At 35.8% G+C, this 22,194-nt stretch overlaps 1 protein-coding gene across 5 annotated transcripts in view; it reads left to right on the forward strand.

Annotated features, from left to right (window-relative positions):
• GABRB2 (gamma-aminobutyric acid type A receptor subunit beta2) overlaps nt 1–22,194 on the forward strand; it is a 243,787-nt gene that overhangs the window by 69,249 nt on the left and 152,344 nt on the right. For all 5 annotated transcript variants that reach the window (XM_082724355.1, XM_082724354.1, XM_082724357.1 and 2 more), the window contains one exon: nt 14,485–14,705. In XM_082724355.1, coding sequence (XP_082580481.1) covers nt 14,485–14,705 — 221 coding nt within the window. The remainder of the gene's footprint in view (nt 1–14,484; nt 14,706–22,194) is intronic.

Consider the following 22,194-nt stretch of genomic DNA (forward strand, 5'->3'; position numbering starts at 1 on the left):
AATGAAGACTTTGTAACATTACTTTTTTCTTCTTTTTTTAATTAATTATTTTTGTTAACATACAATTTATTATTTGCCCCAGGGGTACAGGTCTGTGAATCATCAGTTGGACACACTTCACAGCACTCACCATAGCACATACCCTCCCCAATGTCCATAACCCAACCACCCTCTCCATACCCCTCCCAGAAACTCTCAGTTTGTTTTGTGAGATTAAGAGTCTCTTATAGTTTGTCTCCCCCCAATCCCATCTTGTTTCATTTTTCCTTCCCTACACCCCACAAACCCCCTACACTGCCTCTCAAATTCCTCATATCAGAGAGATCATAGGATAACTGTCTTTCTCTGATTGACTTATTTCACTCAGGATTATACCCCCTAGTTCCATCCACATCATTGCAAGTGGCAAGATTTCATTTCTTTTGATGGCTGCATAGTATTCCATAATATATATATATAATATCTTCTTTATCCATTCATCTATTGATGGACATCTTGGTGCTTTCCATAGTTTGGCTATTGTGGACATTGTTGCTATAAACATTTGGGTGCATGTGCCTCTTCGGATCGGTACATCTGTATCTTTAGGTTAAATACCCAGTCGTGCAGTTGCTGGGTCATAGGGTAGCTCTGTAACATTACTTTTTTACTGAATAAGTTTGTGCAAAAAGAGGGAGAAAGAATAGTTCCAGCTTTTCTTATATATGTATATATATATTTTACAAATATCATGTAAAAAGTAGAAAGTTTACTAAATAACTCTATACAAATCTAAAATTATAAAGCAAGTGAGTGCTTTATAAAATGATTCTTTATTTTTTGCAAGTGGTAACTTAGCTAAGTGTCCCTAATATACTTTTTGTAAGTGAACAGTTCAGTAGTATCAATATATTTATATTGTTTTGTCACCAGTTTCCAGCACTCTTTCCAACTTGCAAAACTGAAACTATGCCTATTAAACAACTGTACCTTTCTTTCTCCTCCCAGTCCCTAGAAAACACCATTATATTTTCTGTTTCTGTGAATTTAACCATTAGATATCTCATATGAACAGAATCATACATTATCTGTTTCTTTGTGGCTGACTTGTTTCACTTAGCATAGTATCTTCAAATTTCATCCATTTTGTAGCATGTGCCAGATTTTTCTTCCTTTAAAAGGTGGAAAAAACAATTCATTGTATATACTACGTTTTCTTTATTTATCCATTATTTGGGTTGCTTTCACCTCTTGGCTATGAACATGGGTGGGCAAATATCTCTTAACGATCCTGCTTTCAATTCTTTTTGGATATATACCCAGAAGTGGGACTGCTGAATCATATAGTAATTCTATTTTTAATATTTTGAAGAGCTACCATACTGTTTTCTACAGCAACTGCATCACTTTACATTCCCACCAAGAGTGCACAAGGCAATTTCTCCACATCCCTAATAGCACTTACTATTTTCTTTCTTTCTTTCTTTCTTTCTTTCTTTCAAGTTGAGCATGCTTTAGTTTGCTGAAAATAGTTTTCCAATTGAATTATTTCTGAATAAGTACATTGCTACAGATTGTCCCCTATAGTTCCTCTGATTACCTTGGGCTTCTCAGTAGTAACTTATATACTCTGGCAAAACCAGAGCTATTTTAATCATTCTGCAGGGTCAGAGGGAGTTGATGCAATCATCTTTGGTGTAAAATTGAGTCTCTGTATGTCTAATCAGGAAGACAGGCATATATATACACAACTTCAGTATTCAAATCTCAGAGAATTCTGAGGGATCAACGTTTACCTTTTCCCCTTGAGAAATAACTTTTATTTGCCCACAATCGATCTAGTTTCTTTGTTCTTCTATGTAACTGTGTAGCTAGCTAGCTAGCTAGAAATATAGTTTCCTCCCTCACCTTTTGGAGTGGAGTAGAATAGGAAGCAATGTTGGGAAATGATGACTCAAAATCAAAACTGGCGGTAAGATCAGTGTTCTAGAGGCAGCTCATTATAGAACTAAAAACATGGGATCCATGGCCAGAGATTTCCCCTAACCAAATCATGACTTAGGAAATTATTGGCTAAGTGGCATTGGAAAAATGACTCACATCTCCATGCTTCATTTTAAAAAATATTTTTTCTAAGATCTTTTAAATTTATTCATTAGAGAGAGAGACAGAGTGAGAGAGTGCATGAGCTGGGGAGAGGGCCCTGGGGGAGGGAGAAGCAGACTCCCTGCTGAGAAGGGAGCCCAAAGTGGGGCTCCATCCTAGGACCCTGGGCTCATGACATGAAAACAATGATGATAATAACAGCAAATGTTTATAGAACGCTTAATCTGAGCCAAGCATTCTACTAATCACTTTCCTTGGGTGAAGTTATTTGCTAATAGGGATTATGATTTACTTTGTTTTACAGAGCATGATGTCTCAGGGAATCTAGGTAGCATGCCCAAAATCTCACAGTAGCTAGGAAGTGGTGAATCTATCCAATACATAACTTATAGGGATGTTTTGATGATTAATAAGATAATGCATATTAAAAGTGTTAGCCTAGGGTCAGTGTTCAGTATTAAAATTGGAGAAAGATTTTAAAGCAATTTGAGATAAACTTACCGAGTAAGAAAAAAGACAAAATGATAGGGAAGAAATCATACATACAAAGTGTAATTTTGATGTTGATTATCTCAGGATGAACTGAGTTCTCTACTCAGGGTGCATTCTATATTAAGATAGAGACAGAGAGAACCAGTTATACTGGCTTAGTTTTGTAGCCATCCTTGGACTTAGTCCCATCATCACTGCGAAGGTTAGTCTGTAATAACATGCAAAGTGAACTAAGCAAAATAGGGGAAGAGCTCATTGTCTTGACCATGTGTATTTTAGTTTCACATACAAGGAAATAATCAGTCACTTCTGAACTTAGATTTCCCTTATGAGTGATCTTAGGTGCAGCTCTCATGTCCCGAATGTGTCTCTAGCAATTAGTCAGAGCTGCAGCCATGTGTTTCTTCTGAAATGCTGCAATTGAACATCTGGTGTGATGGCTTCTATTAAGTGGGGGCTGAGTTTTACTCCATTACATTCTAGTTTAGGAGGTTGAGAATGTGGAAATATTGCCATGACCTATAATTGGATCACCAATTTGTGGGCTCAGATGTGGAAGACAGAGAGCATTTTAAAGAGCTAGCAATGTGGAAAGGGCTTTGTGGGAATATTTGTACTTCTCTCTGAGTTCTTTCTGCTTTGGATAGATAATGTGTCCTTCAGAAATCCTCATTCTCAGCCCTGGGGACTTTGCTAGTAGAATTAGAGGAGCTATTAAAAAAAAAACTTAAAAAAAAAAAAAAAACAGTAACTCTGAGGGTATTGGAAACGTGGGAAAGGGACAGAATGAAAACTCACTCTCAAATGCCTGTGGGTGGGGAGAGCAAATCCTTAGTGGATTCAGGAGTAATGATTACTAAGACTTAAATGATCAGAATTTTAAACCAAAAAAGACAAATGAAGAAGTAGAACAAGCTTTATTTTAGTGTGTCCATGAACAAATATTTATAGGGCATCAATTATGTTGATGAGATGCTCAGGTCACTCTGGAGAAATGATGGTATGGTTTCTGACTTTGGAGAACACAGTACAGTTTAGTTGGGGAGGTTACCCCCCTCCTCTAATTAACATCACAGTGAGTAAAAGTTCAATTCAATGATGCTTAGGGTGTCACAAACCACTGTATTAAAGGATTCAGAGGACAAACTTGGGTAGTGGCAGAGGGAGAAGTGGGATGCTTGGAGAATGGGTCAGGGAAAAGAATAAGCCAAGTGGAAAGCAAAGATCTGTTGGGGAGGTAGAAACATTTAGGTGAAACAAAAAATTCAGGAGAGTGATTAGTTCCAGAAAAATGGAGACACAATCCTAGAATACTTAAATTCTGAAAACTCTGAAGCTCTTAATTTCTGTTGATTCATTTTGGATGAGGAAACAGAGATGCAGAGAGATGAAGCTAGTAGAACAGACCATAAAGAAGAGTTTGGAATTTACAAACAATGGAGTCTCTCTGAAAGCTTTTTGGAAAAATCCATTGACTCAAACTTGCACTGCAGTATGCTGTGTGTGGTGTCTGTGTGTGTGCGTGTGTGTGTGTGTGTGTGGTGTGTGCCTGTGTGTGTGTGTGCATGCACATGTATATTCATTTCTTCTGAGTATTAAACATTAAACAAGGAACAGACATGAAGCCTTTGCATTAATAATGAAATTTCCTAATGGTTAGTATGAGGAAAACAAAAGTTAATATCAGAGGAAGAGTCTGGGATCTCCTCTTTCAGTATTTAGGAGGAAAATTAGGGATGGACTTTCACTTCTCAATGATGATTTAACTGTGGATTTCCCTGGGATGGAAAAATAGTTTCCAACTATTTTGATGGCTGCATAGTATTCCATAATATATATATGTTACTTCTCATGTGATTTTGAATAAAATCTTTTGATCAATACAAAGGAGTGTGTATTTTGTTAATAACAAGCCAAAAGGCTGAGAATTTTTCATTTATGACTACATTTCCTTTTCCTTTATGCTGATCTCCAAAATATGCAGAAAGCAAAGACATATTTTTTTTAAGATTTTATTTATTTATTTGACAGAGGAGAGAGATCACAGTAGGAGAGAGGAAGGGAAGAGATCACAGAGAGGAAGAGAAGCAGGCCCCCTGCAGAGCAGAGAGCCCGATGTGGGACTCGATCCCAGGACCCTGAGATCATGACCTGACCGAAGGCAGCGGCTTAACCCACTGAGCCACCCAGGCGCCCCAAAGACATATTTTTAATATTAGATTCTATTTTTATAATTTAATTCAACAAGGAATTATTTATTTATACAGTTTTTGTTGTAGGTATGATGTGATATGTGTATGTGTGTATATATATATATGTATATAAGTATACATAAATGGAATATCACTTAGTCATCAAAAATAATGAAATCTTGATATTTGCAATGATGTAGATGGAACTAAAGGGTATTATGCTAAGTTAAATAGGTCAGAGAAAGACAAATACCATAGGATTCGCTCACAGGTGGAATTTAAGAAACAAAACAGATGAATATAGGAGAAGGGAAGGAAAAATAAAACAGGATAAAAACAGAGAGAGAAACAAACCGCAAGAGAGTGTTAACTATAGGAAACAAACTGAAGGTTGATGGAAGGGTGTGGTGGGGACCTAGGGTAACTGGGTGATGGGTATTAAGAAGGGTACTTGATATAATGAACATTGGGTGTCATATGCAACTGATGAATCACTAAATTCTACCCTGAAATTAATACATGATATGTTAACTAACTTGAATTTGCATAAACCATAAAAAGAAATAATTTTATGTTTATAAAACAAAATAATATAGATTACAAAAAGAATTTAAAATCTCCTGTCATCTCATGTACAGAGATACCACTGTTTATATTTTCTTTTAGACACTTTTTCCAAATATATATATTTATATAATTCAAAATGGGATCATATTGTGCATATTGTTTTGTAGTATTCTATACACAATTTAGACCTTTGTACATATTCCCAGGTGTTCACAAGGAAATCTGTACCATTTAACACACAAAGGTAGTTGTACCATTTATCAGAAAGTATGCATGATATTGTCTACATACACAGGACTAAGAAACATTCTTTGCTCTCAAGGAGGTGACAGCTTAAGATGTTGAGAATGCCCTTACTATTTACTTACTGTGTCTTCCTATGATATTTAATTAAGTGTTAATTTCTACCTCAGATTTAAAGTCTTTTCTTTCATACAGGGATAAAAACAGAAGTTATTAATTAGGGGAATAATTTAGCATCCCAATCTTTGAATTCAATCTCTTGCATTACATTTTTTGAAAATAGAAATTCCCAAACAGAAACAATGAAAAGGTTTTCTAAACATGCCCCAAACTTAAAGACTATGCCCAGAATGATAGTAAAAGTGATAAATGTGTTATGTTGAACAAACTGTCATGGAGTTTTATTGACCTGAAATTTGCATTATATTTAAATTAAAATTGCACTCATGGTTCCTAAATCACAGATTTTACTGCCTTAAAAATTATTAGCTCTGTCTTATAAAAGTTAGAAACTCAGATTCTTAGCTCAAAACCTCAATTTTGACCTAGTATAATACATTAAAGGCAAATAATAGATGATGGTATATTAGGCATAGTTGTCATTTCAGCAAGAGGTAATTAAGATAGAGCTAAAAATTTTATCATTTTTTGCAGGTTTTCCTTTAAAATTTTTATTTTTAATTTTTCTAACTATTATTATTTTTATTTTATTTTATCTTATTATGCTGTTAGTCACCACACAGTACATCATTAGTTTTTGAGGTAGTGTTCAATGATTGTTTGCATATAACACCCAGTTCTCCATGTGATAGGTGTCCTCCTGAATACCCATCACCATATGAAAGCCTAAGCAGAGAGATAGAGAGAGATCTCAAAATATCTAATTTTGGAGGCAAAACTATTATCTGGAAGATCTCAAGAAAAAAGATTAATCACCAAAGCTCAATATTTTAGCACAGAAGCAGCCGTTATTTTCAAGCTTAGAGAATTCAGTTCCAATAAGTAAAGCAAATTAAACAACCCACACACTATCAGTGATGAAAATAAGCCTTAAGCCTGCTCCTTGAAAAAAAATAAACTGTTATGTGTCCTTATGTCCTCAGATGGCAGAGTAAACACATGTGAAATCAGCCCCCTTCCCCACTCTCTGTGCTCCGAAACAGAAAACTAATAATAAGGACATAAAGGGGTGGGAAATGATATAATTGCATTTACATTTTTTCTCACATACATAGTCATGCTTTGAAAGCAGAAAGGGAAAGCTCCATTGATTAGAAAGGATGAGGTGTCCAGAGAACCAAAAAGCTTATGGAAAACCATAGAGATGTTTGAAGATAGAAAGAATGCTGAAGCTTTGTAGTTGAGCAGCAAATCAGGCCCTTGTATGAATATAGACCACGAAGTGCAAGCTGCAGGCTTGAGACAGGATAAGATGTGCACCATCCTTGCAGAGTGAAAGTCTGTAGCTGAGAGCAGAATCCAGAACAATTCCACTGGTTTGTGAAAGGAGGGCGTAGACAGAATGATCCTCAAGAAGATAGTTCTCATTATTTAATAATGAAGCACATTAAATGGCTTATGTTGGTATATACTTCTTTTGGTTTGTCTTACTAATAGTTAAGCATTATCAACAGGTTGAATACATCAATTCAGGTTGAGGTGAATGAAGAGAAATCGAAATTTGGAAAACATGCAAATGATTATACTGATTATAGAAGTCAGCCTGATAATCTTACTGCTTTCATAGCTCTAAAGTGTCTACCCCAAGATATTTATTTACAACAATGGAAAACATTAACTTCCTGGTGAAGAAGCCTGGCAAAGACAACCTTAATCAGCTGTTCCAGATTAATATCACAAGTAATGAGACATGATGCTTCTTTGGTGACATTCTTGCCCAAAATGTATAAACAATCTGATCATAAGCATGCATCAGACAAACTCAAACTGAGAGACATTCAACAAAATAAATGACCAGTATTCTTCGGAAGCATAAACATCATCAAAGAGGAACTGCCACAGACTGAAGGAGGCTAAGGGGCATAAAAACTAAGTGCCAGGTAGTATCTTGGATTGAATCCTGGAATAGTAAAAAGACCTTAGTGAACAAATGGGTGGTGTTCTAATAATGTCTATATTTACTTACTAGTATCATATTAATTTTACTACCTTGGTTTGATATGGTTCTATCGTTTTGCAAAATGTTACTTTTAGGGGCACCTGGGTGGCTCAGTTGGTTAAGCGACTGCCTTCAGCTCAGGTCATGATCCTGGAGGCCTGGGATGGAGTCCCACATCAGACTTCCTGCTCGGCAGGGAGTCTGCTTCTCCTGCTGACCTCTCTCCTCTCATGCTCGTTCTCTGTCTCTCAATCTCAAATAAATAAATAAAATTAAAAAAAATTGGAGAGGCGCCTGGGTGGCTCAGTGGATTAAGCCTTTGCCTTCAGCTCAGGTCATGATCTCAGGGTCCTGGGATCGAGCCCCACATTGGGCTCTCTGCTGGGTAGGGAGCCTGCTTCTCCCTCTCTGTCTGCCTCTTTGTCTAGTTGTGATCTCTCTCTCTGTCAAATAAATAAATAAAATCTTTTTTAAAAAAATGTTACTTTTAGAGGAAGCTATGTGAAACTCTGTACTAGCATGTTTCCAAATACAAAGTCAAGATAAATATAGAAAGAAATATAGAAAGAAAGAAAAAATAGAAAAGTAAGAATGTTTTATCTGTATCTATGCCTATATCATTTACCTAAATCTCTATCTATATCTATCTTGAAATATCCAATAGTAGGTGGTGAGCACTCAAGCAGAAAAATGTTCAGAGAGCATGAATAGGCAATTTGCAAAATAATGAACTTTAAAACAATTAAGAAATACACACACAAATTATTTCATACTATACATACTATAGTATTTCATATATATATTTCATATATACTATATATAGTATTTATATTATATTTATATTATATACTATACATAGTATATTCATACTATACTATACTATATAATATTTCATACTATACATATATATTCTCTTCATTCTATTCTATTCTATTCATTCTATTCTATTCATTCATTCTATTCATATACATTCTATTCATATACATTCTATTCAAACTATAGAATTTCATACTATACATTTTCTAGAATAGTAAGCCAAAGAAACAGTAAAAGTTTGAATCTTGGTTATTAGAAAACAAATTACAAAGACAGCAAAAAACAAATATAAGAGATAGATATTTAGAAGATTTTTAAGTGATAGCACACTTTGCATTTGAATGCAAAATCAGTAAAATGTTACTTAGAATGGAATTATTTTATCGCTAGAAACAGCCTTAGGGGCTGCTTAGTCAAGCTCCCTCGTACCAATGAGGAATTGTTGAGTTTAGTGGGAGTCTTTTCAGCCCATCCTGATGGAGCTGTTTGTCCCTAGTATGCACAGAGGAGACTTATTTTGTAGCATTAGTCTGCTTTTTCCCCACAGATGTCAAAGCAGTTTTGTTTACCCTAATTTCTAAGTTAATTAACTTTAGCTGTTCTTCTGAGTTGAAAGCAGGTGCAGAAATATGAAAGGATACACCCAAGGTCGCAACAGAGGAAAAGATCTAGGATATCAATGAACCTGTATGTGTCTGACCCTACAGAAAATGGTTTTTGTTTTTTTTTAAAACAGTTTTAAATTTTTTAAAAAACTTACTTACATAAAAGCACACTCATTCTGGTATATAGTTCCATGAGTTTTGACAAATGCCTAGTCATGTAGCTGCCACTGCAATTAGAATGCAGGACAATTCTGTTACCCCAAATCATTCCCTCATTCTGGCCTTTTGCAGTCAACCTTTCCCCCATCTGGAATCCCAGGGAACTATTAATCTGCTCCTTGCCCCTATACTTTTACCTTTTACAGAATGTTGTATAAATGGAGTCATTTAATACATATCCTTTAATTAATATTCTGTATTTGAAAAATATCGATAATGTGGCATATATCAAGAGTTTGTTCTTTCTTGTTGCTGAGTAGTATTCTATTTCATGGGTGTAGCAGTTTGTTTATCTCTTCATCTGCTGAAGATCATGCATCCAATGGCCTCCAGTTCTGGTGATTAATATAAAGCTGCTGTAAATTTTTGCATGCTGGAGTAAGATTATTAGGTCATTTGTCAAATGTATGTTAACGTTATAAGAAACTGTCCAACTGTTTTCTAAATGGCTGATAATTTAGATTCCTACCTGCAACAGAATCGATTTTCAGTTGTTCTGCATCCTCATCAACACTTGGATTTGTCAGCTGTTTTTTGATGTTTTTTTTTTTAAGATTTTATTTATTTATTTGACAGAGAGAAATTACAAGTACACTGAGAGGCAGGCAGAGAGAGAGAGAGAGAAGGAAGCAGGCTCCCTGCTGAGCAGAGAGCCCGACGCGGGACTCGATCCCAGGACCCTGAGATCATGACCTGAGCCGAAGGCAGCGGCTTAACCCACTGAGCCACCCAGGCGCCCCATTTTTTGATGTTTTTATTTTAGATTTTTTTTTCTTTTTAGGAGGGGGAGGGTGCTAGGAAAGAGGGAGAAAGAGAATCTTAAGGGAGTTCCATGCCCAGGGCAGAGCCCGACACCAGGCTCAATTCACAGCCCTGAGATCATGACCTGAGCTGAAATCAAGAGTCGAATGCTTAACTGATGGAGCCACCCAGATGCCCCTTATGTTAGCTTTTCTAATGGGTGTGTTATAGGATCTCATTGTAGTTTTTAATTTGATTTTCCATGATGACTGATGATGTTTTGCATCATGTCATGTGCCTTTTTATCATTTGCGCTTCTTCATTGGTAAAGTTTTCACATTTTTGGCTATTTTTTTATGGGGTTGTTTGTTGAGTTTTGAGAATTCTTTATACATTTATATATTCTGAATATCTATCCATAGTCAGATACGCGATGGCAAACATTTTCTCCCAGTCTGTGGTTTGTCTTTTTACTCTCCTAATAGTTTTCCATGGTGCATAAGTTTTGAATTTTGTTGAGGTCCAGTTTATCAGCACTTTGTTTTGTTATTTGTGTTTGTCGGCTTATATCAAAGTCTTTGCCCAACTCAAACTCAAGGAGAATTTCTTATGTTTTCTTCTCATAGTTTTATAGTTTTACATTTCTCATAGTTTTATAGTATTACATTTAGTAGTATTATATTAGTATAGTATTACATTAGTAGTATTACATTTATAGTATTACATTACATATAGTTTTACATTTCTCATAGTTTTATAGTATTACATTTAGTAGTATTATATTAGTATAGTATTACATTAGTAGTATTACATTTATAGTATTACATTACATATAGTTTTACATTTCTCATAGTTTTATAGTATTATATTTATATTGGAGTCTATGTATTGGAATTAATTTTTGTGTAAGGTATAAAGTATGGGTGAGTTTCTTACATATTTATTTACATATGGATGTTCCTGTTGATCAGGACTATTTGTTAAAAAAAATTATGCTCTCTCTAATTTATTGCCTTTGCATCCTTGTAAGAAATCATTGAGCATATTTGTGTGGGTTTGTTTTTAGATTCTTTTATTGTTAGATATCGCTTAATAGTGAGTCTTGAAATCAAATAGAGTCCTCCAACTTTGCTCTTTTCTTTCAAAATTGTTTTGTCTAATCTCATTTATTTTTGCTTTTAATATAAATTTAACATAAATTTTAGAATCAACTACTGCATATCTAAAAAAAATCCTGCTTTTATATTGATTAAGATTCGATTTAATCTATAGATCAGTTTGGGGAGATTGACATCTTAACAATATTTTTCCAATCCAGGAACATGGTATATCTCTCCGTTTATTTGCTTTGGGCTTTGTGTGTTATGTGTTTAATGAGATAAAATAGGGAGAAAAAAATAAAACAAACAAGAAACTCAGCAATGGGAAGGTCTTTCTTCACATTTTGATTCCCTCTCCAATCTACATACTGTTCTTACTTTGCATAGACTTACATAGGTTTTTTCCTTTTTTCTTTTTTTTTTCCTAATTATTTCCAGGATATTTAGTTGTAATTAGTGAGAGAGATAGCCTGTAGTGGGTTTACTGCATCTTTTTCAACATTCAAAGTCAAATGGTTTTAGTTATGATTATCTAAGTCCTTCTTGCATGGTGATGCCCTAGATTGAGAAGCATCCAGAAGTGGTTTATTTGTTTCTGTTTTTGCTTTTCCAGTTGAATAAACCAATTGTGAAACAACTTTCAAAAGGTGGGGTCGTTAATCGTAAAAGATACACTTTTTCATGTGAATGTTCAAAGGATTTATCTTGGGTGGATAGAGGCTTGGGGGAGAGGATGGAACACAGAACCACTCTTTCTTCTCAAGTCCAGTAATATTTATTTAGACTTGGGAGTTTATTTCACTCTTGACAGTGTCATTGATGAGTCATTTAAAAATAAATAAAGTGTTTGAAACGTGGGGGGTTTGGGAGGTAGGAAAGGAATAAATGAAACAAGATGGGATTGGGAGGGAGAAAAACCATAAAAGACTCTTAATCTCACAAAACAAACTGAGGGTTGCTGGGGGGAGGGGTTATGGATATTGGGGAGGGTATGTGCTATGGTGAGTGCTGTGAAGTGTGTAAACCTGATGATTCACAGACCTGTACCCCTGGGGCTAATAAGATATTATATGTTAATAAAAAATAAAAATAAATCAATAAAGTGAAAATTGGTGTGATAGCAGACTTACTAGGGTCTGTCTGGGTGCATTTCTTAGCAGGCTTTGTCTTGCTGACAAATAACGGGAATTAGCGTATGGTACTGGTTATTATAGTGGTGCCATTTACTTAACCCCAAAGAGAATACAGTTTCTGTGTCCAAACACATCTCAGCTGACTGATAAACCCCAGCACCTTCCAAGCAGTATTATCTTCCCTAAATCTTAACAGGGTTTATGATCAAAGAAGCATAAATAACTTTGTCTTCTAATAGAGTTAAAAATCAAATTTTCATTTTATCTCCAAGAATTGAAAATTACAAAATGTGTTCTCTTAAGTTCCATATAAATTGCCTATTTGTTTATGTCCTACTTTTTAGAGTATAACATAGACTCATGCAAAAAATGTATCTGGTCCTTTTCCTGTTTTTAAATTATAAGTCTAAAAGGTTGTTTTTACTGTAAATCAAGCTGTTTTTCTAGAGATCCTCACAATATTTTCTTATGAAAGCTGAGTATTACAGAGCACTTCAAAGCATTAACTAAACTGATCCACTAAAGGAAATTTTACCCACCATTATTTGATATAACTTGAGGATATTAATGAATAGAGCTTTTGTTAGACTAGAGCTTTGATTCTATACCTCTCATTCAGAAGTCAGCCCTACCCTGACTTCTGAATGAGATCAAAGTTTGTATGTTTATGAAACAAATGAAAATATTTAATATTTTTGCAGAGGGGTTTTACTTTTCCTATTAAAACTATTCAATGTTATTAGCAGGTAATATATTACAAGTTATATTTTAAAATTACATAACCAAATTAGCATGTATAAATCTCAGTAAGGGTTGGAAAAACTTACGGACTTCACAGAGATTGAGTTGTGTATCTTATCTACAAAAGTGTACAGATACACGCAGAAATCCAGTAGGTGTACCTTATTGGATACCCGTTCATTCACTCATTCATTCACTGTTTGTGCCCTAGGACTGTGCTAGCTCTCAAGAGGTAGAGATGATTAATACATGATTCTGGTTTTTTCAAAAGCCCTCAAGTAGAGCATTGTGAACTGATTTCAAAATAGAATGGTAATTATCTTTTGAAATGATATTTGGTCTTTCATTAAGTCATTCAAATGAGGGTGAGAACAATTACATTGTACCCACAGGCCTCTAATGGATCAAACATGTCACAATATATATATATATGTAAATGCTTTATTCATAATATATAGCTTTTTGTAGTTTACAAATTGCATTTGAGTTATACATTTGTCAACAATCTTCTGCTTAGATCAAGTATGTATTAAAAGTCCCATTTATAGTTAATGGAACTTAAGCAAAAGAATTTGTAAAAATTTACATGCTAGAAACAATTGAGAAATGCTGAATCTGGGACTTCAAGGCCAGTGCTCACTTAATAACAACTCATTATTTCTCAAAAGCTAAGAGCCTCCTGATGATTCAGAATCCTGGGATTAAAATTCTCATGAAATACTGACTAGGCTAATATTATTTAGCCAAGAAGCTACATAAGTCTCAGTGTAAATGCCACCTCTCCTGGGAAATCCTCCTTGATTAGACTGGTTAGGATTTTCTTACAATTATTACTATAACAAATTAACCACTTTTTTAAAAAGATTTTACTTATTTACTTGACAGAGATCACAAGTAGGCAGAGAGTCAGGCAGAGAGAGAGAGAAAGAGAGAGAGAGAGGAGGAGGAGGAAGCAGGCTCCCTGCTGAGCAGAGAGGCCAACAACTCGGGGCTTGATCCCAGGACCCTGAGATCATGACCTGAGCTGAAGGCAAAGTCTTTAACCCACTGAGCCACCCAGGTGCCCCAATTAACCACTTTTTTACAATTGTATTTGTATCCCATCTAAAACAATTCCACGTTCCCCACTTTGGGAAAATTTAGTTAATTCACTAATTATTCCTTACCATCTTTCTTCCTGGGTACTATATAATAAATTTTACTGGGATATACTCTCCTTATTTCCATATTTACAGTGCTGGCCATAGTGCCTGACAGGCTCACATACTGGGTGTTCAGTTAGAAAGGGTTTAATAAATTAATATTTGCCTATATGTGAATAGTATGTTTCTAGTGTGTGGTTGTATATATTTCTTTTCTTATGAATAATAAGATGTTTGCCTATCTCCCAAGTTTGTGTACAAAATAACCATTTTCTTTTCACATTCACAGGATTATACCTTGACAATGTATTTCCAGCAAGCCTGGAGAGATAAGAGACTGTCCTATAATGTAATACCTTTAAACTTGACTCTGGACAACAGAGTGGCAGACCAGCTCTGGGTACCGGATACCTACTTCCTAAATGATAAGAAGTCATTTGTACACGGAGTGACTGTCAAGAACCGCATGATCCGCCTGCATCCAGATGGGACGGTTCTTTATGGCCTCAGGTTTGTAGCGTCCATTTCAAAATTGAGTTTTTCCTGAATGAAATAGCTATTGATTTTTATTGGAGGACAATATTGTGCTGTGTTCCTTATTCTTCCCTCAATTCTATCATAAGCAGTTAAATCTCCTATCCAGTGGACATCTGAGAGCTTAGGGGAACATGTTTACAAAGGGACTTAGCCCTAGCTAAGAATAGGTTTTTCTGAATTATTTTCTAATATCAGCTGCTGATCCTAAAGCTGCTTTCTTTAAGGAGCAAGGATAAGCCATCAAAAGAGCCAAGAAATAGGGCTTCCTTAAAAGGGAAAAAAATTTTTGGATGCTGAATAGTTGTTTGAGTATGGCAGATGCTCTGCTTCATAAACTGCTTGTAAGCTGCAGGAATTGGGTCTGGTCCTCTAATGACAGGAAGGCTTTTTTGCCTTCTTACCCTCCAAGGAACAATCAGACTTGGAAATAAATAAAGTCATTATCCCACATTTATTAATAATAAATTTATACTATTCAATGTACTTTTATGTCTGAAAGTAATTGCGATGCTCTGCTGTTAAGGTGAGGCTGAATTGTAAAATAAGACAGCTGCTTCTTTTAAAGTTTATTTTGTAGTAGAAGCAATAGCTGGTTTCCTGAAAGAAAACAGAGAAAAAAGATAGTTATCTTACTCTGAAAAATTACATTATTACAATATAAAGGATTCCTCTGTGTTATCAGGAAGAAACTCTAAACTCTGAAACATTCAAATGTCTCTGATCAATTCTGTTTTGCACACGTGTGCTTACCTTATCATTATAATGATGGTAGTAACAATATTCATTTTTTAGGGGTTAGGGGTCAGATATTGAGTTAAATGCTTTCCATGCATTGTTATAGTTGATCCTTAAAACAACTTCATATGTTACAAATGGTTATAATCTTTATTTTTAAATGCAGAAACTAAGGCTCACATCTAAAATCACAAAGCAAGTTAGCTACAAAGATGAGATTTGAATTCAGATCCGAGTTCAGAGCCACAGCTCTTAACCACTACACTGGGATGCTCCTCACTTCCACATATTTCTTGTCTGTCATGTGTTGTTTTCATTGTCTGATATATTGTGTGTCTGACTGGCACATTGTCTTGAGTGCTTATGAACCAGCTTTTTGGTTGATCATATTTTTAGAGAAAGTGGCATTTGGCTACCAAGGGAAAGTTGGTGAGGGTGAGGCATGGAGAAGGCACGTGTGTCCTCTGTCAGCCACTGGAGGTAAGCAGATGGATTGGATAGGGGCAGGGCTCACATGTGTGTCTTAGAAAAAAGAGAAACAGCAGAGAGAGAAATTGGCAATGTCGGCAAAGATCCCACCAAAGGGGAGAACTTTGAAAGCACTAATGGAAAGAATTGTGTTAAGGATACATCGTACTAAACTTACCACTTGGAATGAACTATAAAACATTTAGAATCACAAAGACCTTGATGAGAGTGTGACCGTGCAGGCTGTGGGGGAGATGGGGGTTCAAAAGAAGCTATAGGTCACACTTTTTAAGAGCTAAGCACAGAGAATGGTTAGAATCCCGAAGAAGGCAGAAGGAGGCATAGAAGTAATACCCACTCGGCAGTGAATGAGGAGGAGGACTGGCAAGTGGCAAGTTTTGGCTAAACACCAGACCCAGTGCTGGAGGCATTTGCTTAGCAAATAGCTTAATCAGCACAGCAGTCATGCAGAAATTACCCTGAGCTCTTCCCATTTCCGTGGAACACCCACCTTGAAAGCAGAGAACAAGCTGTATTCTCCTTGGTAGACCCAGGTCTGGCAAGGCACCTACACCATAAATATGCTCAATAAAGGTGGTAATTCTGAATACATATATGCAAAGTTGAATGGATGGGAAAATCAACAATCAGTATTTTTTTGGAATTGAGAAGGAAAAGAAAGGACCAGTATAGATGAAAAATATGGCTTCTTTATGTCATTATATAATCAGACAAAAACATCGATGACTGCTCATTCTTTTTATTTATTTATTTATTTTGCTCGTTTTTATTTTAAGCCTCACTATATGACACTGCTGTAACTAAAACTCACAACAATAGGAAATAAAGGATTTAAACACTTCTGACATGTAGGAAATTAACACTACGGACAGAGAAGGCACATGAATTATAATCATTCTATCAGTTGTATTGTTAATTCTGACTCTGAAATTGATAACAAGGTTTTTCAGGAAATTTATAAGTATCCTATTCCAGTTTTTACTAATCATAGAATGTTTTTTTCATTGCTAGAAATTCAATGCAGATCACATATTCTCTTCTCCACTCCAGGAGGTTCATTTGCAATATGCAAATAAAAGGAATGTAATTAGAATTACCATTGCTAGGGTTGACATCACCCACTCTCTTTTCCTACTTACCCTTAAACTCCTCTCCCATTGATATCCACACATATTGGCAGGGACAAGGGGGCCAGAGAAGAGAGCATTCAGAGGGTCTGAGTAAGCTTCTTTTGTAGGGTTTACTTTAGTGAAATGTTTAGGTATTAAAACGTAAGAAGGAGAAAGTAATATGCATTTTTAATGCCTGTTTAATTTTTCTTTTTGTTTTAGAAAGGGAGAAGGGGGGTATGGCCCGAAGGAGAAGGAGAGAGAGAATCTTAAGCAGGCTAGATGCCTCGTGGAAAGCCCAACGCAGGGCTCAGTCTCAAAACCTTGAAATCATGACCTAAGCCAAAATCAAGAATCAAACCCTTAGACTACTGAGCCACCCAGGCACACCAATGCTTGTTTAATTTTGTCATTGGTATATAGGTGTTCATTGTGCTGCTCTTTCAATTTATCTGTAGGTTTAGAAATTTTTATGATAAAATTGAAAGAGGAAAAATGCTATGTTTCAGAGACCTAGGGATGTCTGATTCTAATATCCAGGAAATATCATTCAAGATTTAAGAGTCTGTAGCCAAGAAAAGATCTTTCTAATCTCTTAGAGGTGAAGAATCTTCTATACAGGACATCTACTTTCAGGAGCTATGTCTGAAAAGGAGGTCACCTCATCTCAAAGGGTGTGTGGCTCACAGCCTGAGGCCCATGACCATAGACAACCAGGCTAAGTCATAACCCAGGAAGGAGTGGTCAGAGCCCTTCAGTTACAATCTTCATAACCTCTTTATGAAATCAGTTGTCCTCCTGCATGAGTGTCCCTTTGTGTCTGACTGTACACAGCAGGAGCTCTGAGTACACTTACGCTGATATATTGTGTTTGGAAAGCAGGAGTTTTGAGGATAGCAGCATAGCGGCTCCTCAGCAAGCTTGCATTAAGGCATAATGGCTTTGAGGAGCTCAGGAAATGGAGATTGAGATTCAGAAACATGGAAAATTTTTTAGGTGCTACTGTTATGGGTAGGTTTTAATGGTTTTCATTCTGATTGGCTTTTTGTTTCCCCATCACCAAAAGCACAAATTAGCAGCTTACTCTCCATTATCCCAGTGCTACTCTGGTTGATAACTGTATTAGAGGTTCAGAGAACAAAGTTTTAATGTTGTTCAGATACATAAATGGACACAAGTACTCAATGAAACTAATTTCCTTAACAAACCATAATGGTAATGAAATTGAGGTTTTAGTTTTGACTTTTGTAACAAACTTCTTTTTGAACCTTGTGTCTTATCCAGGTTTTAATTTCCTTGTATATAAAACAGAGGGGTAAATTAGATGATGCCAATGTTGTTACAACCCAGTCATCCTCTGAATCAATAATTAATGAATCTAAAAGACCATATAATTTAACATCAGTCTAGAAAATTAAATTATATATTTGGAGTAGCATAGTAACTGGTGTTCAGTGTTACTATTTAACGAATAAATGAATGTGGGGTATTTGAAGACAGGCAAAGGGAAGGCTTCACATATCAAGATGGCCATTTTATATTGTAGAAATTTACTTCAGTTATCTTTTCACAATTCAGCTAAGTAAGACACTAGGTTCATTGTGTAGAGCCAGAAGAGTGAGCAAGTGGATTAAAGAGAACGTGAAACATCCAACTTAGGGTTGTCTAGAGTGAAAAAGGGAACAACGAAAGAAAATGTGTACTGGAGTCGATGGACTCAAGCCATTGCATTTGACAGCACACAATCTGGAGCAAGAAAAATGGATGCCTGGCTGGCTTGAGACCCAGGTGGCATGAGCACCTGTGAATCTGCCTGTAGCCCCCGCCCAGGGCCTTGCTTGTGGCATGCACATAGTAATTATTTAATCCAGTATTGTGCGATTTCTCAAAAAGACTTTCCTTTTTCTCGTGTTTCATTGTATGTCTATTTTCTCAACGTATTTATAAGATCTGTGGGATACAGGGACACCTGGGTGGCTCAGTCTGTTAAGCGTCTTCCTTCGGCTTGAATCATGATCCCAGGGTGCTGGGATGGAGTCTCACATCAGGCTCCTTGCTCAGCAGGGGAGTCTGTTTCTCCCTCTCCCTGCCACTCCCCCACTGCTTGTACTCTCGCTTGCTCTCTCCCTGTCAAATACATAAATAATACCTTTAAAAAAAATCTATGGGATACAGGAATAATAAACCAAAGATATGAATAATGACTTTTTGAAACTCAAATTCATAGTTTGTGACTAAAGAATAATGAAATCTTTGAATATAGATTCTCACCTTCATTCTTGACTGGTTGATAGCTCAATTACACCAATTTGATCGTAAAATCAAATACCTCTTGTCTTTAACAATGTTATTTAGGGATTTCTGTCAGGAGATATAGCTGGAGGAAGAAGAATACTTTCTCAGGAGTAACCCAGCTGGATAATTGGTGACAAAAGACTTTCCAGTTGACAAGGCGGAAGAATTCCTAGCAATTTACAAAGGAAATATTTCAAACAGATGAACTATATAATACTCACAAATAAGATTGGCCCAATCAAATCGTTTTCAGAACACTTCAAGGGAAAATGGCATAGAAAATGTAAGACTTTTGTTAATGAATCCAGTTAAAGCCCTCACAGATAAAAATCAGGTTTAATCTGATATTGAAATTATAAAGAATGTTATATAGATAAAATTTAGACTGTTATTTACTTGAAATAAGAGATATTTGTTAGATTTTAAAAGTAAATGAATATTGACAGTGGACATAAAATTAGGAGGCCTTGTCTTACAATTAATTATTCTTATAATTACTTATTTAAGTGATTTCTAAATTTTTTTCTAGCTCCCCAAATCTCATAATCCTATGATTTTGCTAATGTATGGCACATAATTTTTAAGCATATCCACTCCCATCTCATTATGCATACAGCAGTACTTAACATGATATTTCAGTTAATTTCAGTTATTTAGCAACTGCAGTTATCTCTTTGAAAAAGACTGATTAAGAAAACAAAAAAAATTATTACATTTTGGTACACAAGAAAACCTGAATTATCAAATGATAACATGTTTTTTTAATATAACAATGTACATTTTGTTAACATTTAGAATCTGAATCTAAATTGGGCTTCATATTATTTATATCATAAGCATTTTATCACATATTAAAAACTCTTTTACAAACATAATTAAGACAAAACACTTTTCCTATCAGGAGATGATGTACATTTATTATTAAAAACTTAGAAAATGCTGTTATGAACATAAAATTACCCTTAATTGTACCACCCAGAGATAACTACTACCTATACCTTGCTTTATAGTCTTCCAGATACTTTTCTAGTAAAAAAGCATATAGGAAGTTTTTTATAAAAGCAGGTTTACATTATACATACCATTTTGTGATTTGAATTTTTAAAATAACAATGGATATATCGTAAACATGTTTGCATGTCAAGAAGACCCTTCTCCTCTTCTTCCATTATGGGACATATTTGGGATATATTTCTTTATTTAATATAGGATATGGTTTATGGTTTTGATATAAGGTGAGAAATATGTGGTCGTTGCTATAAAATACAGGAATCCCATTTAAAATTTACTCAATATTTTAGTGACAGGCAAAGCTATTTGTTGAACAATTTGTAATCTTATAATGTTATAATTTGTAGTCTCATGGGTTAAATAAATGGCTCTGGAGATGTACCAATGCTGGCTTTATTAGGCCAGTTCTTACGGAAAGAATGGCTTAGTCTTTCAGTAATAGCTGACCCATCTAAAAATAGCTGTTTGTCTTTTGATGTGAGGGGGAGGCCTTGACTTCATATGCCCGTACACCTCCCATATGTAACATTAGATCAGAAACATGTCACTTCTGATTAAAGGTTCACATTCTTAAAGAAAAATTCAGCAGGAAGCAGAAGGCAATTCAACCACCTCCTGCTATGTATGTTCTGTCATTGGGGAAATGGCAAAGGATGATGTTAGCTTGTAATGATTTTAGACAGGAAAGGTTTTTATTAGTTTTGCCTTCTTCTTCTGTTCCTAAAGTTTTACCACAGAATATTAAACAAGCAAATAATCAAGTGGCCATCCCTTACTGAAATGTATTATATCAAATAATAAAGTATCAATTTTTACTCAGACTTCTTAATTGATTTAATGCATTTTCATAGAAATGGTGATTGTGTTTTTGTCAAGTAGAAAAACACAAATTTTATTAAGACTCTCTGGGGCGCCTGGGTGCTCAGTCATTAAGAGTCTGTCTTTGGGTTAGGTCATGATTCCAGGGTCCTGGGATCAAGCCCCACATCGGGTTCCCTGCTCTGTGGGAGTCATCTGGTTATTTAGAGTCATCATTGTCTGACTGACATCAGCAAGTAAGTCAAATCCAAATCTAAAAAGTAGAATCAGGATCACACCATTCTTTGGACTTGAGAAATGGAGGCAGTGTGTATTAGCAGCCCTAGGAAAAAATCCACGGCTCTTTCTGTTGCCATGTTTCGCTGGACTTTTGGATGAAAAACATATGTTTTCAATATGTACTTCCTTATTTGAGAGAGGGGGAGAGAGAGAGGAAGGGGAAGGGCAGATGGAGAGGGAGAGACTCTTCAAGCAGACTCCCTGCTGAGCATGGAGCCCATTGAGGGACTCCATCCCAGGACCCTGAAATCATGACTTGAGCCAAAACCAAAAGTTGGACACTCAACTGACTGAGCCACCAACGTGCCCCTAGATGAAAAACATCTAAGCATTTCTTAACCCTTACTGACTCATAATGTTCCAGTAGTCAGTGAATCTTTTTCAGTGCCAGTTAGATGGGTCCCTAGTTGTCATCATGTTCATTGTTTTCAGTCAAATGATAGCTGGATGTTGGCAGGACCAAAACCAAAGATGTCAAAGGGCTGCTGGGGAAAAGATGAATGGTCAGAGACTCCAGGCATTTCAAAGCAGGGAAGACACCAGCTTTACCCCCTGTAAAGACATGGGTCTCCTAGTGCAGGCCTCAAAAATGAGTACTATGGTGCCATGAAGTGGGCCTTGTCTGAAAAGGGAAGAAGCATTAACGCCCACTGAAGACATTATTCGCAGGCTCATGAGCATAGCTATATACAACATTGCAACACATAGCACATCTGGAGATGACA

This window comes from Mustela nivalis (genome assembly GCF_964662115.1).
Source record: "Mustela nivalis genome assembly, chromosome: 3".
NCBI classification, from domain to species: domain Eukaryota; kingdom Metazoa; phylum Chordata; class Mammalia; order Carnivora; family Mustelidae; genus Mustela; species Mustela nivalis.